This window comes from Monodelphis domestica, chromosome 1 (genome assembly GCF_027887165.1).
Source record: "Monodelphis domestica isolate mMonDom1 chromosome 1, mMonDom1.pri, whole genome shotgun sequence".
Lineage (NCBI taxonomy): Eukaryota > Metazoa > Chordata > Mammalia > Didelphimorphia > Didelphidae > Monodelphis > Monodelphis domestica.
The window spans coordinates 706,719,640-706,744,716 of NC_077227.1; the positions used below are offsets into that span (position 1 = coordinate 706,719,640).

General features: G+C 37.9%; 1 protein-coding gene across 3 annotated transcripts in view; it reads left to right on the forward strand.

Annotated features, from left to right (window-relative positions):
• Nucleotides 1-25,077, forward strand: part of ACSF3 (acyl-CoA synthetase family member 3) — a 237,775-nt gene that overhangs the window by 118,427 nt on the left and 94,271 nt on the right. For all 3 annotated transcript variants that reach the window (XM_007477310.3, XM_056810927.1, XM_056810930.1), the window contains one exon: nt 11,376-11,502. In XM_007477310.3, the coding sequence (XP_007477372.1) occupies nt 11,376-11,502 (127 nt within the window). The remainder of the gene's footprint in view (nt 1-11,375; nt 11,503-25,077) is intronic.

Below are 25,077 nucleotides of genomic sequence, written 5' to 3' on the forward strand. Positions count from 1 at the left end.
ATGTGGATTGAGCCTCTGCCAAAATCAGAGTAGATATGATGAAAAATTTGGAGTCCATTCAGCAGACGATTCCTCTGAGAGAGAGCAATGGGCAGGTAGGGGCTGCAGTGCATTATTTCCTAAAGATTGACACCTTGCCTTCCTTTTGGGGACATGTCAAGAATTCCATATCGATCTTTTGTAGCTGTAGGCAGAAATAACGGGTCGTGTTTGTGCCCAGCAGAGCAACAGATCTTCTTTCTAAGTGCCAAGTAAGTTCACTTCTGGTGGAGGTACCAAGATGTTGGATGGGTTTTCAAGGACTCAAGGGAAAACATGAAGGGGTCCTGCTGAAATCAGGCAAAGCTGCAGAAAGGTAAATACTCCATTTAGGTGCCATAGAGATACCCGTGGGTTTCAAGTCCAAGATCATCCTTGGTTACTTTACCTATTTCTAACAATTCAACTAATTCAGGCAGGGAGCCATCCACATGCTGACAGGGAAACCTGGTGAAGGTCACTGTTACCTGACATTTCTATATTGTGTGTTTAGGTTCTAGGTCCTGTCTATAAAGGCAGAAACTTTTACTATTGTAAAGCATTTTAAAGGGATTTTGTGTGTATGTTTGCTCACCCCACCACCACCAGAAAGTCAGTTAACATTTATTAGGTTCCTCCCAAGTGCCAGACACTGTGCCAAGTCCTGGAGAGACAAAGAGAGGTAAAAGGAAAGAAAAAACATTTCCAGATCTCTGGGAGTTGACAGTCTGATTGGGGAGACAATAATTACATGACTGTATGCACACAAAATACATACAGGATAAGTTGGACAGAATCACGGAGGGAAGGCACAGATTAGGGAGCAATAAGAAAGATTTCTTTCAGAAAATGGATCTTCTGCTGATTATTGAAGTCAGGAGGTAGAGGTGAGGGGGGAAGAGAGTTCCGGGCAATGGAAACAGCCAGAGGAAATATTCTGAGTCTGAAGATAAAAGATAGAGTGCCTCTTTGTGGTGGCCAAAAATTGGAAAATGAGGGGATACCCTTCAATTGGGGAATGGCTGAACAATTTGTGGTATATGTTGGTGATGGAATACTATTGTGCTAAAAGGAATAATAAAGTAGAGGAATTCCATGGAAACTGGAACAACCTCCAGGAACTGATGCAGAGTGAACGGAGCAGAACCAGGAAAACATTATACACAGAGACTGATACACTGTGGTACAATTGAAGGTAATGGACTTCTCCATTAGTGCCAATGCAATGTCCCTGAACAATCTGCAAGGATCTAAAAAACACTATCCACAAGCAGAGGATAAACTATGGGAGTAAAAACACCGAGGAAAAGCAATGCTTGACTAAAGGGGGGAAGGGGATATGACTGAGGAGAGACTCTAAATGAACACTCTAATGCAAATACCAACAACATGGAAATGGGTTCAAACCAAGAACACATGTAATATCCAGTGGAATCGTGCGTCGGCTATGGGAGAGGTGAGGGGGGAGGAAAAGAAAATAATCTTTGTTTCCAATGAATAATGTTTGGAAATGACCAAATAAAATAATGTTTAAAGTGGAAAATAAATAAATAAATAAATGAAAGAAACAAACACAGAAAAAGAAAAAAAAAGATAGAGTGCCACATGGAAGGATCATATTTAGGTGGGTATAGATGTGTATACACATGTGTGTGGATGTATATACATGTATATCTATCCAGTGCATATACTTATGCATATATATTTTTATTCATATACAAAAATATATGTGCATGCATGGAAGGAGAGACAGAGACAGAGAGAGCGGGAGAGACAGAAAAAGGGAGTGAGAGACTGAGTCAGAGGAAATGGGGGGACATAAAGGGGAAATGGAGGGAGAAAGGGGTTACATCATTTAGTTCCTTTTCCAGGTGAGGAAACTTGCCCACGGTCACACAGGTGAGAAATAGAACTGAATTGGAACCCAGGCCTTCTGGCTTCCTCTGTGGTCCCTTCCCCATAGTGAATTGATAATTTACAATGAATGAATGAATGAATGATCAGGTCTTTTCTACTTCTAAAAGCAAATTAGGGATCCCTAACCTTTTTGGGGTAGAACAATCCTTTTTGAGTTTCCTAGTCATGATTGTAATCATTCTATGCCTAAGAAATATATGATCTTGCACATTGTGAACTTTAAAAATTATTTCATCCTACTCAGTCAGTACTTTAGGGGAAGATAAAGTTGTAATCTCCTAATTGAACAATGAAGGTACTTAGTTCTCACCTTATAGTGAAGCTAGAACTTTAAGCTAAGTCTATTTTTAGACCTTAATACAAAAAGGTATTAAGTAACTATAAAGGTTAAATTAATCACAAAAAGGTCAAGTAACTACCAAAAGGTGAACTTAACAAAGAAGTGTCAATTAACTCAAAAATCAAAGAAGGTGAGAACTAAAGTGTGGGCAGTCCTGGAGAAAGCCTTTGATGTGATTGGTAGATGTGAAAATTTAGAGGAGGAGACAGAAGGGTGAAAAGGTCTATATGAGCAGCCTGGGTGCCAGTTCGATGTTGGAACCCAGCCTGGAGGAGCTCCCTCAGACAGCTTCCTTGAGATGGTCTCGTGGAGACTTGGGTAAGACTGACTTCCTTTTCCCTTGGGCTCAGGGAGGCCCCTTTGGCCAAGGCCTTTAACTCCTGCCTGGCTCATTCTGAGCAAGAGCAGTTTAAATTAACTCTTTCCTTTCCCTCTCTCTTCTCCTTAATTCCTTCTCTCTATATTAAAATCAACATAATTTCCATCTGACTTGGGTATTTTATTATTTGGGATTTTTCCTGGTGACCAGTTAATTTAGATTTTAAGTCACAACTACAAAATCATCTTTACAACATGTCCCCTTCTATCTGGTCACATAGCTCACGCTGTAGTGAGAATTCTCATCGCTGCTCACCTAGGCTCTTGTAGCTCAGTGGTCTCCTGTTTGTTCTCCATGCCCCAGGTCCACTCCCACTTTTTCCCCCTCCCTCTTCCTGCTGCGATCTATATTCCATTAAGTTGCAAAGTAATTTTCCTAAAATGCAGATCTGATCATGTCACTCCCCTGCTCCATAAACCTCAATGGTTCCCTATTACCTTTACAATGAAATAAAAATTTCTCTGTTTAACATTTAAAAGCTCTTTCTTCAAGCTTTTCTTGCCCATTATTCCCTCCCTATGTCTTAGAGTCTATCCATACTGGCCTACTTGCTGTTCATCACACCTGGCATTCCCTCTCTCCTCTCTGGGTTTTTCTTTGTGTTGGCTGCCCTCTTGTTCACCTCCACCTTTTGGAATCCCTGCTTTCCTTCAAAGCTTAGTTCAGATTCTGCTGGAAGCCATCAAAGACCATGCTGTTTGACACAGTCACACGTGGAAACTGGGAACTGCAAAGAAGCTCACAGGAAGGATGGAAATACCCACAGATACTTTGTATCCATTTGTGTTTATTATATTTATATATGTATATGTGTGTGTATATATATGTGTGTGTATATATATATGTGTGTGTATATATATGTATATGTATATATATATATATACACACATATCTTTGTATAGCACATGTCTCTCCCATTAGATTATAAGTTCCTTGAGGTCAAGGACTGTTTCACTTTTGTCTTTTTTATCTCCTGTGCTTAGCAGAGCATCTCACATATTTATGTTATTGTTCAGGTATTTTAGTCATGCCTGACTTTTTATGACCCCCTTCATGATTTTCTTGGCAAATATATTAAAGTGATTTGCTATTTCCTTTTCTAGCTCATTTTAAAGATGAAGAAACTGAGGCAGAAAGGTAAAGTGACTTACCAGGATCACGTGGGTAGTCAGTAAGATTTGACCTTGGAAAGATGAGTTTTCCTGACTCAAGGCCCCTCATTCTATCCTGCACCACCTATATAATAACTGCTTGATAAATGTTTGTGGATTGATTGGTGAATTCTAGAATGCTTTTAAATGAATTTCTATTTTATTATTTACAATAGCATTTGTATACATTTGAAAAGTCATAGTAAATATACTTCAAGATTCTATCTATAGAAGACATTGCTTAATGGATTAGAGTGTCAATTTGGGTATCCCTTGCAATAACTCCATTGTCTTTCCCCAGGAGTTCCTAGGACCATAGATTGGGAACAACTGAGACTAGATAACATATAAGATCCTTTCCATTTCTAAAATTCCATAATTTTGTTCTATTAATTCCTTTCCTTAGAGTTGCCAGATTGTTGGCACACAGAATGTCATACCTTGAGCAGGATTGGGTCTAAGTCTCTAGACATCCGTGTTTGGCAGGTAAAATCTATAATCATGATAGCCTTCAATGATAAAATCTGAACCCAGGACAATCAAATTATTGCAGAGCTCTCCTGAAAACAGTGACAGGTATATATTTGATTGCATTTCTTTTTGTTCTCTGTTCTTCTCTGACAGGAAGCTGGAGTTTTAATTCCAGTGTTTGATATCCCTTTATTGAAATTACCCATTAGCTTTATCAACACTTTCCTTCTTTACTTAGGAATTCATGGAATTTACTGTGAGAAGACACCTATGTACTCCCCCCCCCCCAAAAAAAAGGTAGAAAAGCCAAAACTAATAAAGAATTAGAGGGACATGCTTCCAGATATCCTTATTCCCCAAAAGACAGTTCTCTCTCTCCTTTTCTTCTCATAGCCATTTGTAATGCATTGTAGTGTCTCACAGTGTGGACACATCTTCTCTTTAGGAAGACAAAGGGCAGAGGCAACCCATCACCAGATGGAACTTATAAATGGAGTCTACCAATTAATAACAGTCAGTTAATTGCTTTAGTTTAGTGAAAGAGCAATCAAGAAACAAAACCATAGATGAGAAGGATTCTATGAGACAGTGTCAACCAGAGCTAAGAAGAGCAAAAAGTGTTCATGGCTCATGCCATTTTTGCCTGCTGTTTAGATTTAACTCAGGGATATGAAGTACAAATATGGTCATATTTTCCCCCTTCCCCATAATTTGGAGCTAAAATCTATGGGCCAAAACTAGTGATGCCCAGGAGAATGTAAGTTCCTTAAGGGCAGAGACTATTTCTCAAATTCGACTTTAGATCCCTAGTCTCTAGCCAGAACTTGTTGGGTCAAATGTTCTTATTATATGACTAATCCATATGACTTTTTAGCTGGAATTGGTATAACTAGACAACCCAGCAATTCTACCGTCTCATAGTATGTCTATGCAATCCTACAAATATACTTGTGATCTCATTTTTTTCTACTTAGGGTCCTTCTTACACTGATTCAAAGCTCTTGTTTACCTTACCTCCAAGCCCTAGAGAGTCAAGGACCATAAGTACCCCCTGCTGCTACCTCCAAATAATTGCCTGCCCCTTCATCCAGTGGACTGTGTCTCATTTCCCAAGCCTACCGAAGTTCATATCAACTTAGAAATCTCTATTATAAGTGTTATAGCTGCCAGTTTGGTCATAGTTATTAGTCACTAAAGCTGAAGTCACCTTAAGCTCCATGGACAAGCTTGATTTACCCATAGTGTCCCTGTGAGCAGTTCAGTTCTTAAAAAGTGTGTCACAGAAGACAAAGATAGATGCTTGCTTTTTTTTTTCAGGTATTGATCTATTTTGGTCTACTTATTTTAAATTATATTCCTTTGATATTTTCAATAATGGCAATGGGATTTGGAAAAGAGATATCAGATGTTCTCCTCTGAGATTGCTACTCATCTGGCTTCCATGGGTAAAGAGAGGGAATTATACTTTTCCCAAAAGATGGACATTGGTGGCTAGAAGTACAAGTATCACACCTGGCAGCTGGTGTCCTCTACAGCTGTCATTTCAAAGACTGGGCCTTTTCCCAACCAACAAAATTATTCCAATTAAGTCAGTCACAGTCACCACTGAACACATAAATTTTATCACTGAAAAGACCAGTATGGTTTCTTGGCAGCTTCCTTCAGAATGAACCCCTTCCTGGTGAGAATACTAGATTCAGTGAACTTTGTGGCCAACGAGTAAGAAAGTTGGCAGAACCCATTTAGCCCACCGAGACTGGGGTGTATTTAGAGAAGAAGACATAAAAAATAATCAGTATCTCTTATCAGATTTGTTCCAATGATCACATTGCCAAGCAGTGAGATTCTTAGCAGCAGTCCTCAATTCATTGTCAGGCTGATTACAGAAGTACAGAATGTTTTTCTACCAAAAAGAGCAAGGAATTGGGGTTTTGGAAATATTGCTTCTAACTTTGGGGAGAGACAAAGTAGGAAGGAAGGAAGGAAGGAAGGAAGGAAGGAAGGAAGGAAGGAAGGAAGGAAGGAAGGAAGGAAGGAAGGAAGGAAGGAAGGAAGGAAGGAAGGAGGGAGGGAGGGAGGGAGGGAGGGAGGGAGGGAGGGAAGGAAGGAAGGAAGGAAGGAAGGAAGGAAGGAAGGAAGGAAGGAAGGAAGGAAGGAAGGAAGGAAGGAAGGAAGGAAGGAAGGAAGGAAGGAAGGAAGGAAGGAAGGAAGGAAACGAAAGCTGTTCCAGGAAAAGAAAATTATGATAATGTTATTTTTGTTATATTTACCAGGGAGTCTGGGACTAAGATCCACCAGAGAAAGGTGATGATGCAGGCCAGCAGAATGATAGACAATATAATTTTATTTTGGATAAGTTAAATAAACTAAATATTTGGAAAGCCTACATATACCTATATGGGGTTAATAGCAGATCCAAACCTGAGCACGCACACAATCTAACATAGTTTCTGGTGGGACAACTAAGGCTTAGAGAGAATAATTATTCTGCATAAGTCTTACTTTCACACTCATAGTATAGAGGAAATCCTGCATCCCTGAGGGGTTGTGGCACTGGAACAAAAGTTCCACTGGGTATGACCAAGCTGGAAAGACTTGTTTTGGAAAGAGCATGGTCCTGGCAACTAATATAGCAAAATATGATTCCAGTAATAGATGTTAACTGAGAACCAGATGGTCTAAAGTGATCAAATTAAATGTTGATAGGAACATGGAGAAACAGGCCTAGAGGAGCTGTGAATTTTTTTTTAAATATGGAAAGTTTTTATGCTTTTTGACCTAGAGATCCTGTTACTAGGATTATGCCCTAATAGCATTATTTAGAGGGTAAAAAGCTATGTATGTATTAAAATATTCATGGAAGCTTTGTTATGATAGAATAACTGGAAATGACACAAATATAATGAATGGGAATAATGGCTGAATAGATTATGTTATTTGAATGTAATAGATTGTATTTTGTTATTAGAAATGTCAAATATTGGAAATATGAAGAAAATGAGTGAAATATATGAAGAGATGAACAGGAAAGAGAATAAGAATAGCATACCATGATTACATTAAAAAATAACTTCCACTAAATCATGAGGAAAAAAGTCCCCAAATAAAAAGAATCTAAAGGGCATTCAAAAGCAGAGTGTTTATATTAGCATACAAATATAATTTATAAATTGTAACCCAAAAAAACCCTTTATATTGATAAATAGTCAAACAACATAATCTTCAACCAAGACTACTCTATTGAAAATAATGTGTGATATGTTCATTTTGGCCTTCTCTTAGTACAAAGGAGACTGAATAACTTGGACAATTTCTCTCCTAGAAAATTCTATAAGCCTTCTGGTTTCTTTAGGAACTTAGTTTAAATTGACTTCCCTTTGTTCCATATTCTATAGCTCTATTTTTTTATTAAAATTTTTTCAAATATCAAACATTTATATTTTTTCTTCCTCCCTCACCACTGGGGGAAAAAAAGAACAAAACCCTTGTAAGAAATAAACATAATTGGGGGCAGGTAGGGGACTCTGTGATATGAGAGCCAGGCTGGGAGATGGGAGGTCCTAGATTCAAATGTGACCTTGAACTTTTCTAGCTGTGAGACCTTGGACAAGTCATTTTACCCCCATTGACTAGCCCTTACCACTCTTGTGTATTGAAATCAATTCTAAGACAGATGGTATAGCTTTAAAAAAAAAAAAGAGGCATACTCAAGAAAACAAATTCCCATGTTGGTCATATACACAAATATATATCTTACTTTGCATATTAGCCTGCCCCTTTCCATGGGTATCAGTAGGGTAATATGCTTTACCATCAGTCCTTTGGAATCATAATTCATCAGGGTCGTGGTTAGAGTTCTTACACTTTTCAAATTGTTAATTTTGGTAATATTAATATTATAGTATAAATTCTGGTTCTGTTCACTTTACTCTGCATCAGTTCATATAAGTCTTCCCAAGTTTCTTTAAAACCATCTTTTTCATCATTTCTTATGTACAGCAGTTTTCCATTGTATCCACATGTCATAATTTAGAACTAGCCATTCCCTGGTTGACAAGCTCTCCCTTAGTTTCTAAGTTCTTTGCCACTACAAAAAGAACCATAATAAATATTTTTTATATCTAGCATTGATAGTGTTATCTTATAGAGAAGTATTACTGGATATTGGTATAACCCATGAACAATAACCTTATATAATATTTTCAGTTTCCATTACTTTCTGTGTTTTCTGGTGTGTGCAGAATGGGCTTGCATTATTTGGATATCTTTTCTTTTGTGTTTGAAAGTCCTTCTTCTGTTCTTTGAAGAACTTCTTGTTTCTGAATTGAATTGTTAAATTTAACCACTGTATATCTTAGAGTTTGCAGCCTTAGAGATTTGGATTTTTTTTTCTGTAGATAATTTGTAAATTCTTTCAATTGATATTTTATTTTCTATAATTAGTAGTTCTGGGCAGTGTTCTTGTATTATTTCCTGCATTGTGATATCAAATGAAAGATCACTGTATTTTCCTTGCATAATGAGTATATTTCAATTTTATTTTTTGCTTCTTGTACATTTTCCTTCATTTCTATATACTTGCATTCCAGATCTTTTGTTCTCTCCTTTTTTCTTTGATGAGGCTTCCCAGTTTTTCTATTAAACTCATTTTTGCTATGCAGGCTGTATATTGTGTTCTCATAATTCTTGTTTCTTTTTTGAAACACTTAGGAACAGTATGTTATGATTCTGTTCTCACATTCCACATGGTCCTCTGTCTCATCAAATGCTTCCCTTGTTTTACAATATTTATTCATAGATGCCTGAACTTATTTAATAGATCTGGAGGCCATGGTTCCTACTATTATTTATATTTTGCCTATTGACTTATCTACTTACATTCAAGGTCTTTGAGTTTTCTTCTTCCTAAGATTTTTGGCAATTTCAGATTCTACTCCACCCCACCTGACCTCCCAATTTTCCTCTAATCACCTTCAGTCTCTTTCCCTTCTTATGGGGATTTCCTTGCAGTCTGGATCTCAAAGTACCTTAATCTTCTCTCACACTGAGTAAGTCATAGTTCACCAGCCCAGGTTTCTGCTCTGTGTGACTTGTGGGTGATCAGAATGGGCCTCAGTTGGCTGCGCAGCTCTTTGCCTCGGGTTTAGTGGAATATTGCGCTTTCCTCCACACATGTGGGGTCCTGTCCTGGTGATTTGCCTTACTCTCTCTCTGGGAAATTCAGAACACTGCCAAGCTGGAGCTTTGAAACTGTCTGTCCTACACTAGCCACAGCCCCCATAGACTTGCTCCTTGGGGCTATCTCCTGCTCTGCTTCTCAAACAAACTTTCATAGCCTGGGACTGGAGTCTGTCTGTATGGCACTAAAAAGATAAAGGAGTTACTGTGGTGTCAAGTTGGGTTTTCTTGCAAGCCCCAACCTTTGTATCAGATCCTTGGGTCTGCTAGTATAGTCTCACTGCTGGTACCATGGGAGGGAGGAGAGAGGTAATGAATGAGCTCAGTCAGTAAGCATCAGTTCATGGATTTTTTTTGGTCTTGTTTTTTAGCTTCTCTTGGATTCTAAGAGTCCTAGAACATGGAGATAGTTGGAGTCACTTTATTTCTGGCACATAATTTCTGTTTTGGAGAGGGTTGAGAGGCCATGGAGATCAGAGAAAATGCCTAGTCCTCCATTTTGTTGCTGATGTGACCTGGAATAGTCTTTTCTAAATTTCAGTAAAAACAGTTATAAAATCCTGGGAAATTTATGGAAGATTCTGAGAAATTTAGCCCAAATTATTGTGGACTCCCGTAGAACACAAAATAGGCTAAGACCTGTATTATGAGATTTCTGGAGGAAAAACAATGAATTAAAAACAATACTTTGGAGTTCAGAACTGTGTATGTTATTAAGATTAAAAAATAGAGAGGATAAAGGCGGGGTTACAACAGTGTGTGGGGTCTCTATTCCCTGGACAGTGGTGCGGGAGGCTGACTGAGGGCCATAGGGGAGGAGCACCACATGGTCAGACTTAGAATAGACAATAGACTTTAATATCTATCTGTCTGCTTTCTTTATTCAAGTAATAATTAATAAACTCTATGGAAACTAAGAACCTGGAGTTTGTAATTTAATTATAACGTGTCTGAGGCTAGATTTGAACTTAGGTCTTATTGGTTCCAGACCTAGAGTTATATCCCAATACCATGATTTTTTGTATATTTTTCTTTTCTCCTATTAGATTATAAGTTCCTTGAGAACACAGAATTGTCTTTATTTTTTTATGCACTCTAGCTTCCATCCAGGTAATTGCTTAATAAAAGAATAATTTATTAACAGAATAGTTTAATAATTTATTGCTCTCATCCTGTGACATGCCTCCATTGTTCTTTCACCCAAGTCTCACCCTCTTGTGACAGTCTTTCCTCTGAGGACTCCCTATTTCTAACTCCTAGTCCCCCCACTGCACAACTGCTTCTTACTGGATAAAACAGACCCCTTAGATTCATATCCTATTTGTATGATTAGGTTAAAAACTGCCACCCAAGCTCCAAAACAGGGGTGAGCCTTGCCATGTGCTCAGAGCAATATCTGATTTTACCACTGAAATCCCAAAATTCATGTAACCTGACGAAAATCACCTCTCTGACATTAACTGTCCAGGATAAGCTACAGGATAGAAATGGGAGTAGAAGTCCATCTTTATTAGGGGAAAGCTCTCATGAAAAGAGAAAGCTTAGCATGACTTTCATTTTCTTTGATTAAACTCAAAATCTAGCAAATAGAAGGTATAGAGAGATGCTACCCAAGGACCTTTTCAGATAAAGGCACTTTTTAAGGACAGACAGTAGGCTCCAGGCGGTTGACACTTTCCAGGTATGATTGATTTGTAAGCTACCCGAGTGCAGGGTGCATATGTCATCCATACCTTATGTAGCACTGTAGAGAGTGTGTCACATGCTATAAGCACTCAGCGAATCAATTTTCCATACTGTGGAAGAAGTGCTTTAAGATCAGAATTGACCACACCTCACTCTGACCTGTTTTGCCAAGCCAAAATGCTTCCCTCTCTTTTCTTTTCTTGCTACAAAAATAAAACTTGCCTTCCTTCTTTAGGTGACTCCAGGTTCTGAGGGCAAGGAAGGGGAACTTTTGGTGAGAGGACCTACAGTATTTCAAGAGTACTGGAACAAACCTGAAGAAACCAAGAATGCTTTCACACCTGATGGCTGGTTTAAAACAGGTATGGTCCAATTATACTTTTCATGTATTTAGTCTGGGGAAAAGATTCACTGAGAGGCACTGTGGGGGAGTGAAAAGTACAGTGGCCGCAGAGTCAGAAAGCCTCAATGATGACATTTACTGGCTGTGTGTTCCTGAACAAGTCTCCTTACCTCTTTGAAACTTTGTTTCCCCATCCATAAAAATGGATATAATAGTACTTGTAAAATTTACATATGTACACTGTGATTAATGGAGGAGCTTAAAAAGAATTTTTTTTAAATCAAATAAGAGAGGTAGAAGAAATATCAGAGAAAAAATGAGATTGATCCAGGAAAATAATGAAAAAAGAGTCAAAAGCTTGGTAAAGAAGGCACAAAAAAATTTAATTCATTAAAATAAAAAACAGAATAGACCAGTTGGTTAAAAAAAAAAGCACCAAAATCCACTGAAGAGAACTCTTTAAAAAGAAAAATTAACCAAATAGTAAAAGGTATATAAAAATGCACTGAAGAGAAAAGCTTCTTTAAAGGTAAGATTGGCCATATGGAAAAGCTCATGGAAGAAAATAACTCCTTAAAAATTAGAAATGGGCAAGTAGAAGCTACTGACTCCAGGAGATATCAGAAAACAACCAAAGTCAAAAGAATGAAAAAATAGAAGAAAATGTGAACTATGTCATTGGAAAAACAACTGACCTGGAAAATAAAAGGAGAGATAACCTAAGAATTATTGGATCACTTTAAAGCTATGTTAAAAAAACAACAACTTAGATATCATCTTTCAAGAAATTATCGAGGAAAACTGCCCTGATATTCTGGAACCAGAAGGTAAAATAGAAATCAAAAGAATCCATTGACCACTTCCTAAAAGAGATCCCAAAAGAATAACTCCCAGGAATATTATAGTAAAATTCCAGAACTCCAAAGTCAAGGGGAAACTATTACAAACAACCAAAAGGAAACAACTCAGATATCATAGAGCCAATCAGGATAACAAAGATTTAGCAGCTTCTACTAGAAATTAAGTGATCAGAGAATCTGGAATATGATATTCCAAAGGGCAAAGGAGCTAGGACTTCAACAAAGAATTACCCAGAAAAACTAAGCATAATCTTTCATTGGGAAAAATGGGTAGTCAATGAAATTGAGGATATTCACACATTCCTGATGAATAGACCAGAGTCGAATGGAAAATTTAATTCTTAAGTACCAAACTCAAGAGAAGCATAAAAAGATAAGCAGGAAAGAGAAATCAAAAGACATTCAATGAGGTTAAACTGTGTACATCCCTACATAGGGAGATAATTCTTGTAACTCCAAAGAACTTTGTCGTTATTAGGGGAGTTAGAAGGAGTTTACATAGATAGAGGGCAAGGGTGAGAGTTGAGTATGATGGAGTAATATTTTTTTAAAATACAATTAAGGATGAGAAAGAGGATTGCTTTGGGGAAAAGGAGAAGGGAAAAATAAAATGGAGTAAATTATCTCACATAAAAGAGGCATAAAGGAGGTTTTACAGCAGAGGGAAAGATAGGGGAAGTGGAAGGTGAGCACTTGAACCTTAATCTCATTGGAACTGACTCAGTGAGGGAAGAACATACACATTCAGTTGGGTATAAAAATCTTTGATACCTTATAGGAAAGTAGGAAGGGAAAGAGATAAGAGAAGGAGGGTGGGACTGACAGAAAAAAAGGGTAAATTGGGGCATGTGGTAGTCAGAAGCTAAAGGGGGGATTTTTTATAAGTTTTTCCAAGAAAGGCATGTTTCTCCAATACGTAGAGAAATGAGTCATATGGGTAAGAATACAAATCATTCCCCAATTGATAAATGGTCAAAGGATATGAACAGGCTGTCTTCAGACAAAGTAATTAAAGCTGTTTATAGTCATGCCAAAAAATGCACTAAATCACTATTAATTAGAGAAATGCAAATTAAGACAACTCTGAGGTACCAGCCCACACCTATCAGTTTGGCTGTTATGACAGAAAAGGAAAATGAGCAACCTTGGAGGGGATGTGGGAAAATTAAGATAATAATGCAATGTTGGGGAAGTTGTGAACTGATTTAATCATTCTGGAGAGCAGTTTATACCTATGCCCAAAGAACTATAAAACAGTACATATCTGCTGACTCGGCAATACCTTAGTGGATTTGTATCCCAAAGAGATAAAAAACAAAAAAGAAGAAAGACCTATATGTACACAAATTTTTTAAGCAGTTCTTTTTGTGAGGGCAAAGAACTGTAAAGTGAAGGGATACCCATCAATTGGGGAATGGCTAATTAATTTTTAATATATGATTGTAATGGAATACTGTTGTGCTGTAAAAAATAACAGGAAGAGGTAAAAAAAACCTGGAAAGACTTATACAAACTGAAACAGAGTGAAATAAAAAGAACCAGAATATTGTACACAGTGACAGAAATATTTTACAATGAATAACTTAGTTATTATTAATAATTATTAATTGATATTAATTATTATTAACTCAGCAATACAATAATGCAAAACAAAAAGTCCCCAAAGTCCTAGTGCCATTTTAAATTATTATGGCATATTCAAAGATGTATATGTGTACATGTATGTCTTTATATACACAATGGGTATCAAAAAATCTTAGTGTAGCTTTATACTTAAAACCTTATATGTATGTATATATATATATATATATATACATGTATGATAATATATTCTGATGAAAATGAGGAAAAGGGAAGATAATGGATACTGTCTTGCATTCTACGTATTCTTTGTTGAGGATCAGCCATAGTTTCCTTCTCAGAGCACCCCTGAAAAACATAGACATTTAGTGGAAAAATATTATGAACAGATGAAGTGTGATGACCTACTTCCATGGAACAAGATAAAATGAAAATGGCTAAGATTGACTCATTTGGGTCCTATCTGTGGATTCTTTCTAACTGTCAAATTCAAAATGGAAACCAATTCCAGCTTGCCAAATACCTGGAAGTGTAACTCACTTTCCATGATAGATAGGTTTTTTGGAAAAGTGTATGAAAATTAAATTATTTTGGATATACTACAAAGAATCCTCTTGAAATGCAAATTATCACCCTGACCCCTTCCCAAATTACTGGTTTTGTCAACTTGTCTTTTCTTACATTAAGTGGTACTGTTTTTTAATTTTACTTTTAAAGTGAGGCAGATCTGCATGAAGTTTTATTCATCTCCTTTTATGGGTCATATTTTGGACTCAAAGGTCTGATTGCTTATTGAAGAGGCCAATTCAGAGAGACTGGCTTGGTCCTTATGTCATTTCTTGGCCTTCATTTTCTCTCCCTCTACCCCCATCACCCTAGGAGAATGACTTCATAATATCAAAAGCTCTATACCATAAAGAACTCCATTCATTTATTCCCTCTAACTCTTTCCTGCCCCTAACTGGGATCTTAACCAATTTTCATCTGGGTAGCACAGAGGATAGAATATTGGGCTTGGAGTTAGGAAGACTTGAATGCAAATCCTGATTCAGTCACTTATTATTAACCATGTGATTATGGACAAGTGATTTTAAGCTTTCAGTGCCCCATAAAGATCTATAAAATGAGATAATAGTAAAATCTACCCTCACTGAGAAAATCAACTGAAATCAAACATGTAACGCATTTGGCCAACCTTAAAGCACTATATAAGTGCTGGCTATCATTATTATTATTATACTTAACATTTTTCCATACATTAAAATTGCTTCTTTTATATAGCTTGGCAGAGGCAAACCTGTTCCATTATTTAAAGTAATGAAGGATGAAAGTGTGTAATGCAGCACTTGTCAACAAGTCAATGAAAACCCAGAATTAATTTCCATAGGGGAGGCTGTTTGTTTGGTTCATTTGAAGATGTCACGGCACCTCCGGAATTCACACATGGGACTCATCCCTGTCACGTCAGTATAACCTTTCAACTTGGAGCATTTAAGAAACATCTGCTTTGAGGCTGGCTCTCAAAGCAGAATGTTATGGTGGTATGACCCAGTGGAGAATGTTATGGTACTGTGGCCCAATGGAGAATTTTATGGTGGTTTGGCCCAATGGAGAAAGTCATGGTGGTATGGCTTGATGGAGAATGTTATAGTGCTGTGGCTCAGTAGAAAATGCTATGGTGATACCACCTCTTTCCCACCACCTTACCCTTTCCTCTTCCCTGCCCTTACACCACACAGCCACTGTTGGTTAGGGCCTAGTCCCTTTGTTGATGAGAACAATATGGCAGAAATTAGGAAACAGATCTGAGTTTTTGTGGTTGTATGATTTTTTAAAATCACATCTGACTCTTGTTGACCACATTTTGGGCTTTCTTTGCAAAGATACTGGAATGGTCTGCCATTTCTTTCTCCCACTCTTTTTACAGATGAGCAAACGGAGGCAAGCAGGGTTAAGGGGCTTGCCCATACAGTTAGGAAGTGTCCAAGGCCAGATTTGAACTTGAGAAAATGAGTCTTCCAGATTCTAAGCCCAGCATCTATTCCCTCTAGTGCCACAGTCAGAGAAATGCACCTATCATTCATTTGATAAATTGTGTCACACATTTTTTCAGATCGGAAGGAATCTCCACTTAGAGCATAATGGTTGTCCAGTGCAGACCTCCAGTGAGAGGGAACCCACTCCCCCCAAAGGCAACTCATTCCGCTTACATACCACAGAACTCTAATTGTTAGGAGGTTTGTTCTGATAGCAAGCCTTAATGCCCTAAGTCAGCAACCTTTTGCTGAGTGATCACACTGACCCAATAAACCTATACAAAGAAATGGCCACAAATAAGAGGTGGGGAAACATTTACAACAAAACCCAACTCATGCCCTGTCCTGTCTGATGTCTGAACTTAAATGTTTTTTGAAAAATTATTGCAATATAATTTATTTCCTTTGTAACTCCATGTATTTTATTTAATGATTTTAAGTTGTAGTTGTGTGAAGGGGCTTCATCAGACTGCCAGAGTCCATGGCCCATACCCAGAGCCGATCTTATCCTGTTACTATCACCACACTTAAAGAAACACTCTAATGAGAAGGCAGGTTAAGGTGAACTCCAAATCCATTCCAACTTGGAGTCATTTCCATAGAAGGGGATGCTCTTGGGATTCACTTCAAAGGGATGCCAGAGGAAGTTTGCAAGGAAAAGGGGCAATCTTTACTCTTAAATGCTAACTGTTCTCTTTGCACCAGATAAGTGTCCTTTTTTAGAAACTTTAGACTCAAAAAGGATTCTGTATACACTTTCCTGGCTGCTATTCACGTGGCCACCTCATTACTTGAAAAGGCAGCTCTGCAAAGCAGACCCTCCCACTCACTGCAGTAAATCCCACCTTTCCCATTTTCCCCTTTCCCAGACCTGGTCTTCCTCCCACCCTTCTATTCTGCCTTCTAAATAGGCAGCAGGGCCCCACTGCAGAGCTGGAGGGAAAGGCAGAAGGGATTGGGATCTCCTGGGGATAAAGGTGTAAATGTGAATGAAAGGGAGCAGTTTTTTTTTTTTAATGTAAATAAAATAGTTCCTTTGGCCTCCTTGGAAGAGATCATGTCCAGTGCTCAGATCTCACAGGGATCCAGGTCACCTTGCCACACTGGACCAAACCCTTCCCATAAATGGATACAAGGCTAGGGACAGAAACTCAGGAGAGTGAGAGCCCGGAAAGCTTCTCGGGGATACCCACCACTCCCAAGGCACCCCCAAATCTCAGACTCCCACTTTAAAGCAGGGAGAATGTAGCACACTCTGCCTTCCCTGGATGGAGTTCACCTAGGAAGGGAGACAGATTTGAAGTCACTTGTTTTCTCTCACCTTCCAACCAGAGCCACCCAGGCACTTTCCTCTTCTCTCCTCTCCAGCTCAGCAGCTATAGTCAGAAAGACTTAGTCTATTTAGTGAATCACAGCAGGGTGAAGTAGAGGATGGAGAAATGTACCTGTCCTCCCTATGTGAGGGTCAGGGCTTCCTTTTCCTGTTGGCTCCAAGCAGGAGGGAATAGAGTTTACTGACTGGGAGAGGATTATTTGTAGAGTTCCACAGGGTTGGAGGGTGGGTGTTTATAACTAGCCCTCAGGAAAAGTGAATTTAAAACCTTCCCACTCATCCCCAAAATTCATTTCATATAGATAGAGATCTCTCTCTCTCTCTCTCTCTCTCTCTCTCTCTCTCTCTCTCTCTCTCTCTCTCTCTCTCTCTCTCTCTCTCTCTCTCTCTTTCTCTCTCTCTCTTTCTCTCTCTCTCTCTTTCTCTCTCTCTTTCTCTCGTGTTTCTCTCTCTCTCTCTCTTTCCATTGATAAGCACACATATGTCTATTATGTAATATTTATATTGTAAGCTTATTATATATAATATGTATAAATATTTTTATTATAAATGAATATGCCATTATAGATGCATCTACTTCATGTATGTATATATGTGTATACACGCACATAGTACTCTGAAGTGCCTAAAAAAATAGCATGTCACATATGGCAAAATAAAAATAGCTCCATTCCTAACAGATTTGCCCCAATACCAGAAGTTCTTTGGGACTTGAAAGCCTCTGGTAAATAAATACCTTTGCATTAATTTAATTCCCTGATGCCTCTGTCCATGGTAGTACAATTTTAGCTTATTGACACGCATTCTACTTGTATGTCTTGTTTTTCTTTTGTTTATTCCGCCTCATTAAAGCAGGCTAATCTAGGGGATACAGAACTCCTCTTTTATGATGATTTTAATTCATTATATAAGAATCATAGCATTGAAACCACTTCCCATTTTCATCTTAGTATATCACTACTATAGCATCACAAATGGCCCAGAATTGGAAACTTGACTCTCCGGTGAGACTCCCTTTGTGGCCATCTTCCTTTATTTTTAACTTCAGATTTAAAAAAACAACCTGCAAATATTTTTTTTCCTCTTCCTTTAAAGACACTGGAACTGAAACCCTGTGAATTTTGCCAACAGCGAGGTTCAGTGAGTTGATGATGGCAGCAAGTGATGGGAAATGTGGGGCAGTCAGCTTTAAAAAAATTTTTTTAGTCAACACTCCTGATGAATATTTCAGTTGAAAAGGAATAGCATGCATTAATTATTGTAAAGAGATGTCTTTAGGAGAAAATGATTTTGAAATTCAGTTTAATTTCATTGTAATGCGCTGCAAACAGGAAGGGAGTATGTGTGTTTAATTGGCTCTCGGGGGTAAGGCCTGGAAGATGGCATGCCTTTGTCACAGGCCATTAGCGATACAGACTGCATAATGAGAGAGTACAATCAGCTCACAGCTGCTGGCTCCGACGGGGAGAGAATGATATTAAATAGGAATCAGTATAAATTAAACTTAACCCTTTCCCTGTCCAAATCAAACTTACAATTCAGAAATCCTGAAGGGAGACAGAGAACTGCAGAAACTGTAGTTTCATAAAGGGGTCAGAGAACCATTGGCTAGCTCTCTCACCTTTAGGCCAGCTCCTTCCATCTGTCAGGTATTTTTAGAAATTTCAAAAGGAATAGCTCTACTTTGGTTTCATTAACCCTTTCCTTGTCCCTAGATTCCAATGTGTAGCACCATTCCCTTCCTCAGCAATGAAACCAACATTTTTTCCCCTTTCTCAATCGTCCTATTGATGTTTTCTACTCAATTCTAACAACAAAATTATTTGTTCTGAGTCTGGTTTCTATTCCAGTTGCCAAGTGAGAAGTGAAAGATCCTATTCACTAAAGCCAAGGGTTCCATCACCCTCAGTGGGTTTCTAGAAAGCAGAGGATTATCACTACATTGAGTGAACAGAGTTGTCCAGAAGATTACCAGCACCTTTAGAGCATGGCTCCCAAGTGGTTCTTAAATTGGGGGTGGGGGTGACAGATGAATGCTTCTAGGAGTGGGATCCTAGAGAGGTTGAGCCAGATGCCCTGATGTGTGGTTGCAATTATGAGACATCCAGAGGTTAGAAGAGGAAATAATTTGCTAGGACTAGAGTTGCTAGGCTTTGTGGGAAGGGCAGGGGCCAGTAAGTCAACCAGAAATATCTGTTTCCCCCTCCCCAGGGTGCCAAACTATATAGTATAAGCTTAGAAATTATCACAGAAAATCTCAATGACAGTCACCAAGAATTACCGAAGGGAAAAGCATAGAGGTGAGGAGTGGGAAAGGGAAGAGATGGACATGGGGAACAAAGGGAAGGTGAGTAAATATAAAGGCCTTAGCCAAAGATCAGGGGATTTCAACATTTATTTTTTGTATCATGGACTGTGGGGAAACCTCATAATAACATTTTTAAATGCATAAAATAAAATACAAAGAATTACAAAGAAAATTCCACTGAAATATAGTTATCAAAATTTAGAAGAAAGTTCATGGACTGGATTAAGAAGCCCTGATTTAATGCAACTTGCCAGAGGGGAGGAAGATGGCCCTAGTTGCAGCACCATAGTAGCCAGGAAACCCAGAAGATGATGCAGCAGCTGACTAACCCATCAATACAGAAAGAAGGAAACCAAGACTTTTGGAGTCTGAGTCTCCTGTCCCTGCATGGGACAGATGAAGAGTTTCTTTGTTGCATTTTCCGTATAGGGCTTTTTTACTTCTTTCCATCCTACCTCTCCATGAGCGAAAGGAAAGAAACAACCTCATGATGCAGTTGGGGCCCTCAATTCTCTTTGATTGTAGTTTCTCTGAGGTTACTAACTCCAGGGCAGAAACTGTAGCATTGGGCTCCTGTGGTGCCATCCCATACATTTGGGGAGCCCTTGCTAGGGTGTGTGTCCTTTGGACATTAACGTCAGTGGAGTCATGAGTTCATCAACATGGGGACCTCCTTGATTGTAGAGACAAGACATCATGTCTCAGTAGACAGTGTTCATAAGCAGCCAGGACCAAACACATTCATTACCCATTGGTCAACTCTAGTGAGGAGTCTGTCTGAGCTCAACTGAAGTGATCTTGAGACTATAGACCCACCCCATTGCTAGACTTAGACTGGAAGTCTCTCCAGCTGGGTTTATACTCTGCTGGCGTAGCCTTCAGGATCACCTCCAGGCTTCAGAGTAGATAATCAGTGGAGGTTTGAGGCAGGTACCAGGAGGCAAAAGCCTTGATGACCTTCACTTTTCTCTTCTTACTCTCAAAGATAAATATCTTAATATTTTAAATGTTACAGACAAACAAATAAATAGATTTTTTAAAAAGGTGAGTATCATTCTTTGTTGAACCTTTAGGGTTAAAGATCCAGCCCCCATGAAACTAAACCTATTTTACAGGTTTATCTCAATGATCAAAGGGATGGGGAAGTTAGGAGACATTTGCTCCATGGCACCATCGCTACTCAAGAGAATGAGGGTTTCCCTTCTGCTTGCCTTTCAACCCTGTGATTATTTTTAGAGGGGGCCTTTCACCCCACTTCTGGCTTCCTTGTCACAGTCCTAAATCTTCCCTGCTTGGGGTCATTGGAAATAAGAGCTTGCTGATAGAAAAATCTGTTTTTAATTGACAGAAATACTAAGAAAGGTTCAAATTGTGACCTGACACGACCAGAGTACAGTGATGGTTTTTTAAAACACCCTGTTTGGTTTTGTTGTTTTTTTTAACTTATCACCCTCCTCCTTTCCCCCTCAACCATGCACCCACTGACATCTCTTGAATCAGAGAAGTGGCTTTATTTCCGATTCTGCAGGTGCCAAACTGTTTTAATGTGGCCCTACTGCTGATGAGAGGCAATTTTAGCATGATCACAGCAAGACCTTCATCTGTGTCAGTCTGTGGCTCCATGCTGACATCCAGCCCAACCAGTGTGATCATGGTGGGCCATTGATAGCATTTGTTGAGAACCTTTCAGGAACATGTGGAAGCCAGCACTCAGCTAGAGTAAGGAGAGAGGAATACATTTGGAACTGACATCAGATGTGGTCACTCTATCTGTATAGCCACTTTTTAGCATACATTGGATCACTTAGAACCAGTCAGAGTCCAGGAGGTTTAGGATTGATAACTGAATGGAAAACTTTGAGAGACTTGCCCTTGTTCCATCTCAAATTAAGCTTTCACTGGGGTGGGAGCATGGCCATTCACCAGAAGTGAAGATGTTAATGACCCAGTGCTGGGGTGGGGTTGGGTGCCCTAAGAAATGGAATCCAGCCAACAGAGGTATAAGAATAAGAGATAACCCTGCAACTTCCATGGGTCTTCCCCACATTTAATATACCATCCTCATCATTTTAAAAGATCAGTCTCAAAAAAAGGAGAGGAGTAACAATTTCACCCACCATTCCAACTTATTTTAATAAGGGCAAACTCTAATTACATTTCACTATAAGGATAGTCTTCCTGAGTATTCAAATTAAATAGCACTGTTGGTACTGTGGAAATTACTTTTAGTCAGAGCTTTGTTCAAATGAAAGTGGGGGTGTACTAAACTTTGCCTACAAATTTTTTTTGAAATTTTTATTTAATTGGATGATTTAGAACATTTTTCCATGGTTACAAGACTCGTGTTCTTTCCCTCCCCTTCCCCCTTTCCATATCTGACACACAATTCCACTGAGTTTAACACGTGTCATTGATCAAGACCTATTTCCATATTATTAATATTTGTACTAGGGTGATCTTTAGAGTCTACTGCCCCAGTCATATCCCCATTGACCCATGAGATCAAGCAGTTGTTTTTCTTCTGTGTTTCTTTTCCTAGTACTTCCTCTGGATGTGGATAGTGTTCTTTCTCATATGTCTCTCTGAATAGTTCTGGATTCAAACTAGTAGAGAAGTCCATAACATTTGATTGTACCAGAGTGTATCAGTCTCTGTGTACAATGTTCTCCTGGTTCTGCTCCTTTCACTCTGCACCAATTCCTGGAGGTTGTTCCAGTTCTCATGGAATTCCTCTAGTTTATTATTCCTTTGAGCACAATAGTATTCCATCAACAGCATATACCACAATTTGTTCAGCCATTCCCCAATCAGAGGGCATCCCCTCATTTTCCAATTTTTTGCCACCACAAACAGTGCAACTATGAATATTCTTGTACAAGTCTTTTTCCTTATTATCTCTTTGGGGTACAAATCCAGCAGTGTTATGGCTGGATCAAAGGGCAAACAGTCTTTTAGTGTCCTTTGGGCATAGTTCCCTTCCTTCCAAAATGGTTGGATCAATTCACAACTCTACCCATGTGCTTATTAATAGTTTTGATTTCTTTATCTGAAAATTGCCTATTCATATCCCTTACCCATTTATCAATTGGGGGATGGCTCTTTGTACAATTGATTTAGCTTCTTATAAATTTGAATAATTAGACCTTTGTCAGAGGTTTCTGTTACAAAGATTGTTTCCTAACTTGTTGCTTCCCTTCTAATTTTGATTGCATTGGTTTTGTTTGTACAAAAACCATTTTAATTTAATGTAATCAAAATTGTTTATTTTGCATTTTGTAATTTTTTCTAACTCTTGCTTGGTCTTAAAATCTTTCCCAAAGATCTGACATGTATACTATTCTGTATTCACCTAATTTACTTATAATTTCCTTCTTTAGGTTCAAGTCATTCACCCATTCTGAGTTTATCTTGGTGTAGGATGGGAGATGTTGATCTAGACCTAATTTCTCCCATACTGTTTTTGAATTTTCCCAGAAGTTTTTGTCAAATAGTGGATTTTTGTCCCAAAAGCTGGGATCTTTGTATTTATCATAGATTGTCTTGCTGAGGTAAGTTACCCCAAGTCTATTCCACTGATTCTCCCTTCTGTCTCTTAGCCAGTACCATATTGTTTTGATGTTTTGATGACCATTGCTTTGTAGTACATTTTAAGATTTGGTACTGCTAGGCCACCTTTACATTTTTTTTCATTATTTCCCTTGATATTCTTGATATTTTGTTTTTCCAAATATACTTTGTTATTGTTTTTTCTAATCCAGTAAAAAAGTTTTTTGGTAGTTCCATGGGTATGGCACTAAATAAATTAGTCTGGGTAAGATTGTCATTTTTATTTTATTTTATTATGTTAGCTTGTCCTACCCATGAGCAATTAATGTTTTTTCCAATTATTTAGATATAGTTTTAATTGTGTGGAGAGTGTTTTGTAGTTGTATTCATATAGTTCCTGTGTTTGTCTTGGCAGATAGATTCCCAAGTATTTTATATTGTTTATGGTGATTTTTAAAGGGAATTTCTCTTTCTAACTCTTGCTGCCAGGATGAGTTGGAAGTATATAGAAATGCTGATGATTTATGTGGGTTTATTTTGTATCCTGCAACTTTGCTAAAGTTGTTGATTATTTCCACTAGCTTTTAGTTGATACTCTAGGATTCTTTAAGTAGACTGTCATATCATCTGCAGAGTCTGATAGCTTGGTCTCCTCATTACCTATTTTAATACCTTCAATTTCTTTGTCTTCTCTAATTTTTACTGCTACTGTTTCTAATACAATGTTAAATAATAAAGGTGATAATAGGCATCCTTGTTTCACATCTGATCTTATTGGGAATGCTTCTAATTTATCCCCATTGCAGATGATGCTTGGTGATGGTTTTAGATATATACTATTTATCATTTTTAGAAAAGGCCCATCTATTCCAATTCTTTCTAGTGTTTTCAATAGGAATGAGTTCTGTATTTCATGAAAGGCTTTTTCTGCATCTATTGAGATAATCATGTGATTTTTGTTGGTTTGCTTGTTGATATGGTCAGTTATGTGAATGGTTTTCCTAATATTGAACCATCCTTGCATTCCTGGTATAAATCCTACCTGATCACAATGAATAACCCTTGTGATCACTTGCTGGAGTCTTTTTGTTAATATTCTATTTAAGATTTTTGCATCTAAGTTCATTAAGGAGATTGTTCCATAGTTTTCTTTCTGTTTTTGATTTATCTGGCTTTGGAATCAGTACCATATTTGTGTCGTAAAAGGAATTTGGTAGAACTCCTTCTTCGCTTATTATGTCAAATAGTTTGTATAGTATTGGGATTAGTTGTTCTTTGAATGTTTGATATAATTCACTTGTGAATCCCTCAGGCTCTGGGGATTTTTTCTTAGGGAGTTATTTGATGGCTTGTTTAATTCCTTTTTCCAATATGGGGTTATTTAACTATTCTATTTCTTCTGTTAATCTAGGCAATTTATATTTTTGTAAATATTCATTCATATCACCTAGATTGCCATATTTATTGACATATAATTGGGCAAAATAGTTTTTAATGATTGCCTTGATTTCCTCTTCATTAGAGGTGAGGTCTCCCTTTTCATCTTGGATACTGTCAATTTGGTTTTCTTTCCTTTTTTTATTTGGTTGATCAGTACTTTGTCTATTTTATTTGTTTTTTCAAAATACCAGCTTCTAGTCTTGTTTATTAATTCAATAGTTCTTTTACTTTCAATTTTATTTATTTCTCCTTTGATTTTTAGGATCTCTAATTTAGTTTTCATCTGGAGATTTTTAATTTGTTCACTTTCTAGTTTTTTAATTTGTATGCCCAATTCTTTGACTTCTGCCCTCCCTAATTTCTTAATATATGAACTCAAGGATATGAATTTCCCCCTTAGTACTGCTTTGGCTGCATCCCATAGATTTTGAAAGGATGTTTCATCATTGTCATTTTCTTTAATGAAAGTATTAATTGTTTCTATGATTTG